This window comes from Aplysia californica, unplaced genomic scaffold (assembly GCF_000002075.1).
Source record: "Aplysia californica isolate F4 #8 unplaced genomic scaffold, AplCal3.0 scaffold00325, whole genome shotgun sequence".
In the NCBI taxonomy this organism is placed as follows: Eukaryota; Metazoa; Mollusca; class Gastropoda; order Aplysiida; family Aplysiidae; genus Aplysia; species Aplysia californica.
Genome location: NW_004797595.1, coordinates 92,682 through 98,202, shown reverse-complemented (window position 1 = coordinate 98,202; position 5,521 = coordinate 92,682). Strand labels below are relative to the sequence as shown.

The window sequence follows — 5,521 nt, the reverse complement described above, 5'->3', positions numbered from 1 at the left end:
GTATTTTGTAGCTATGAATAAGGATAGAGGCTGAAGAGCTACCAGGGAACAGTGAATATGAAAACAAGTAACAACTCCAAACAGCGACTGACGTTGAACCAGAGACACAGAGCCCATAAAACTTTTGCAAATTTTTATAACTCAATGGAGAACAGCAACATATGAATCAAAAACAGGTAAAAAGAGAAACAACAAATCATTTGAAGATAAATATAATAGATGAAATGATGATGTACCTGTATCCATTAATCGCCACCTCTTCCTCCGTCATGCTTTTCATCACTTCCCCGTGCGTCCCTTAGTGGCCACTGATTATCTCTCTCACTGCCAACTCAATCATACAGCAATCTGAATAAACTTTAAAAATACGCACCATCTCTCACAAAGATCACACACACACATTCAAGAATTCAGAGTACAAACTTTTAACAGCAGGAACAAGAATCAAACAATTTCAACAAATAAGAAAACAGCAAAGTAATTTAACAAAAACACAATCAAAACTCAACAAAAACTAAACTTTCTCTGCAGCTTACGGAATGCATGAATCACAAATAAACCTATATTCACTAACTTCATCCTCACTCATACTGACAATTAACTCCATCCTCGACCCTGTACATCTCCTGTGGTACCACTTATCACATCTGTCGCACGCAATCCATCCGTCTAAATCTCTGTCGCTCCCACAATCAAAACATGTATTCTCATCATACTCATGCAACATCCGCTCAAAAACCTCTTCACACTCATCCCCAGAGCTGTCCATATACTGGACGCCAACAGAATCAGATTCACTCTCACTCTCAGCTTCATTGAGCACATCAGCCCTTCTCTTCTTTATGGACTTTCCCTTGTGCTTTTTTTCCAAGGTGGCCTTTCTCTTTCCTTTTCTTTGGATCTTCTTTCTCTCTTTCTCGGCCTCTTTCTCTGCCGCATTCATTCTTTTTGCTGTTTCCCTTTCTAGCCTCTTTTTCTCTTTCTCAGCATCCTTTTCCGCCTTCTTTCTAGCCCTCTCTCTCTTTCTTTCCTCGATGGCTTCTTTCTTGTCTCGTTCTTCCCTTTCCCTTCTCTCTTGAAAATCCCGAAACTTTTCTCCGGAGACATATTTCGGAGGCTGCACTCTGGTTGCGGATTTGGCGGACGAAGATTTTTGAGGTAAGGGGAGATTGTCAAATGTGGGAGGGGGCACAATGTCATTATACAGCTCCAGGTATTGTCTGTACTTGTCGTCACCTGGGCCTGGAGGGACATTTCTCCACTGCTGTCTGCGGACACTGTACATGTCGGCAGCGGACCAACCAGAGGAAATAATGAAATCCACTAGCTGGTCCACTGCCATGGCAATACTCTTGGTGCGTGGGGCAGCAGCAGGAGAGGACAGGTCAGTAGAATAGCCCAGAACAGAAGAAAGGTCCCCAGCAGGGCACACAGACGGAGACTGCTCGACGCAGGGGCCCGGAACTGGAGAAAGGTCCCCAGCAGGGCACACAGACGGAGACTGCTCGACGCAGGGGCCCCGAACTGGAGAAAGGTCCCCAGCAGGGCACACAGACGGAGACGGCTCGACGCAGGGGCCCGGAACTGGAGAAAGGTCCCCAGCAGGGCACACAGACGGAGACTGCTCGACGCAGGGGCCCGGAACTGGAGAAAGGTCCCCAGCAGGGCACACAGACGGAGACGGCTCGACGCAGGGGCCCGGAACTGGAGAAAGGTCCCCAGCAGGGCACACAGACGGAGACGGCTCGACGCAGGGGCCCGGAACTGGAGAAAGGTCCTCAGCAGGGCACACAGACGGAGACGGCTCGACGGAGGGGCCCGGAACTGAGGACAGGGGATTTGGTGACGGACTCGAGACAGCTGGGTAGTTTCCGTACACACGACTAGCCCTGCACTTTGAATAGTCGGGCCTATCGGGGTTCCAAGGCGAGAGACCAGCTGCCTCGAATGCATGTGCCATCTTCTCAGGAGTGTGGGCTTTCAGCCACGCCTCTCTGAAGACCATGGCGAAAGATTTTTTGGTGACAGCGCCTACATTGGAAATCCGTTTGTAGTCCTTTACGCTGTCACCCCAGTACCGTTTCAGTACCCCATAGAAAATTAAATCCAGAGGTTGGACTATGTGTGATGCGTGTGCTGGCAGCACATAGTAAGTGATCTGGTGCTGTTTGCAGAAAAAGTGCACATCCATGTTGACGTGACTTTGATGGCCATCTGCAAACAGCACCACAGGTCTAGGCAGATGCTTCGTGGCGGGCTCAAAAACATTCTTGAGCCACGTCAAGAATACTTGTGAATTGACCCAGCCATTGGGGGTGAGGTCATAATGCGCTTCTTTAAAATCATCCCAGGGATGGTAGGTCCATCTGATGCCTGGGAAGATCATGAATGGGGAGAGAATCCTTCCTCCAGCAGACCCGGCACAAAGCACAGTTATTTGCGTCTTTGTGTCAGACCCGATGGAGTAGGGATGCTTCTCCTTTGCATCAGTCACCACTACACTGCCCCCCTGGAAGAAAGGAAAGCCGCTTTCATCCACATTGAAAATACAATGGGGGGACACTGTGGCGATATTAATTCCGTCTTGAGCCAGGGCGAGCTCAACTTCTCTGAACCAAGCCCTGATTTTATCTTCACTCACTTTGGCTCGCTGCTCCCCAAGGATCATGGTTTTTCTCTGCTTGAGGTCCGGGTGGCGATTTAAAAAGCAATAAAATCACTTCGATCCTGGCTTATTGTCCTTGAAGGGTGTGTTTCGCCCCTCCGCATTAAGAATTCGCTGGATGGCGAGACACACCTCTTCTCTGCCTTGGCCACAGCCCCGTGCAGCACTCTCTTTCAACCACTCCACCACTCTATCTTCCTCCTCTTCAGTCAGGACGGTGCGGACTTTGGGCGTGACAGGGTATGCCCCTTTCAGTTTGTCCCACAGAGTGGCTCTCGGTACTTTAAAGGTCGAGGCAGCCACCCTTTGGGACATCGCACCTGACCTGCATGCATTTACTGCAGCCTCCATGTCATCTTGAGCATACAGCTTACGTTTCTTATCCATTTTCTGGGAGGCAGAAAGGGAGTGTGGGTTGGGGTGGAGGCATACATGCATTAAGTTAAGAGAGAAAAAGAGGATAGAGAAACAAAACTCTTTTTATTACTCTTTAGAAAAGGACAGGCAGATAATCTAGACTGTATTCTGCTCATTTTTACCCTGAGTAAAATTAGCCTACTGATTTCAAGCCGTCTCATTAGTCTCAATGTCAGCCACAACTTCGTCACAACACTCTATATAAATCTGAATTATAATATAATAATATTAGATCTAGGCCTATTACTCATAATCGAATACAGATCAATGTAAGAATGGTGTGTATAGTAAATTAAAAGTAAAAATTTAGTCTGATATAAGTTCACATTGGGGGGGGGGGGGGGGGGCTACTGGTTGGTCATCTACTTATTTCTGTCTTACTTTTTTCCTGGCACTAAATGGCCATTTTTATTGTATTGATGTGTTTCTCTTAATCAAACAAACAAACACGTTCACAACACAAATTTTATTAATCTAGATTAGATCTTAGAACTAAAACAAGTTTTGGTAACTTTCTTCTCGTCCGGCCGATAATGAGGCAACACCAGCTAAATTAGCTGCCAGTTACCGGCCACCCCACTCAAACGGCGGGAATTTCATTTTCAACCAGCAGACGCAAATAGGCAAGTCAGGCATTATATCAAAATGACTTTCGTTTTCACAAGAGGGCTTCCTGTCGATAATAGGATTGCTCAAAGCTTATTGGCTGACTCACCTGGCCTTATTCGGAACGATAACAATGGCGGCTGAAGTGAAGTAGGGGTTCTGAAAACTGCCGATCTCAGTAAAAAAACACAGCAATGGCGCTCCTGTGACGGCGGAAAGGTAGCAGGATAAACAAAGACTGCGCAAGTGCAACAATTGTTGACCAATTGGAACAATTGTTGCATTGAGGTAAGATTTTGTCACGAAAAGTACCGCGTGCGCTGAGAGCGGCCGATAATGAGGCGGCGGCCGGTAACGAGCTATGCACTCTAGTCTATATGACTATATATTAATTTTCCATTGTAAAAGAAGCAATACAGGACAGGACATAATCTAAAAGCTGCATAAGAGGGAATTATTACATTTCTACTTTACAGTCAGGGATGAAAAGATTAATTATGATGAATAAGGTCAACGTACAAAAAAGATGAAGATAATCAAAATGACCCAATAAATGATGACAATGATGATGAAGATGGCCATAATGAATGACACTAGTGATGACCATCAATGATGACGATATGATGAAGAGCATGATGAAAATGACATTGATAACAATGATGATGGTGAGGATGAAGCGGTGGAATTAACGATCCATCACTGGGGCACCACGATGTAGGGCTGATAGGGTAACAGTTTTAACTTCTCGTGACAAGAGAAGATCCACTTGGGCTTCACAAACACCAGGTTAGCGTTCTCGTTCAGCGCCTGCGGACAGAGAGAGAGAGAGAAAAATATGTCATAACACGGTGGAAGCAGGTGTTTGGCAATTTTAGTTTTACTATATATCTAAGAGTTTTATGGCACTTGTAACACAATGAGGTCATATAAGTGCCGAAGATTAGAGGTATTACAAGAGAGTAGCGAACACAAAAAAGGAGGAGAGATAAAGACGATGGATGTTTGATAGGAAAGACGAAGCAAACCAAACCAGAGCACCCACCAACCACCCACTTGTAAATTTCTTTGCATATGAAGTTACCATCTTAAAGATTGTTCATTTTTTGTCTTGCTTTTGATGAAAAAAAAAATCAAACACATTTATCTTATCAATGTCAAGATCATGAACATTTTCCATTGAAGGAAGTTGAGGTCGCCTGGTGTCAGAAAGTAAATTAGCGAGAAAATGGCCATTAAAGATTCGTGACTTCCAAAGCTTGACTGTCCTTGAAAACTGTTAATTTACATTTTATGTGCCTTTCATCAACTTTTCCTGAAAAATCCACACAGAAAAGTGTTTTCTCAAGGACATAAAAAGTGCGGATCCTTAAAAAAATTCTATTAAAATTGCCTGATACTAATAGGTGGAAATATGTCTGTTTCTTTGACTTTATTACTTTTGACAAGCACCTGACTTTACCAAGTTGCCACACATATGTGAGGCAGCATGGTGAAATCAGGCCCTTGACAAAATAATGAAAGATAAGAAATTGGCTTTTTCCACAGGTTTGGGAGTTTTTATCGAATTTTTGTTTTTAGCCTAAACACCTTTCATACCCTTTACAGAACACATTTATGAGTGGTTTTTACTGAAAAACGTTGATTAAAGGCATAAAAGATGTAAATATTCAGTTTCCACAGACTCTCAAACTAAGGAAATAACGTAACTTTGGCGGCCATTTTCTCGCTAATTTTACCTCTGAAGCTAGCCGACCCCCAACTCCTTCAATCACCAATATCTTGACTTGTATCAAGATATGGATATTTTTTTCATCAAAAGTAACGAAAATGGAC

The 5,521-nt window shown here is 44.3% G+C and overlaps 2 protein-coding genes across 2 annotated transcripts in view; both read right to left on the bottom strand.

Annotated features, from left to right (window-relative positions):
- LOC101857730 (60S ribosomal protein L13a) overlaps positions 1-5,521 on the bottom strand; it is a gene marked incomplete in the record, with an annotated part of 40,056 nt that overhangs the window by 30,572 nt on the left and 3,963 nt on the right.
- On the bottom strand, positions 122-2,677 carry LOC118477991 (coiled-coil domain-containing protein 86-like). Its single transcript, XM_035970825.1, has one exon. The coding sequence runs from the start codon at positions 2,666-2,668 to the stop codon at positions 533-535; it is 2,136 nt and encodes a 711-aa protein (XP_035826718.1). The 5' UTR covers positions 2,669-2,677; the 3' UTR covers positions 122-532.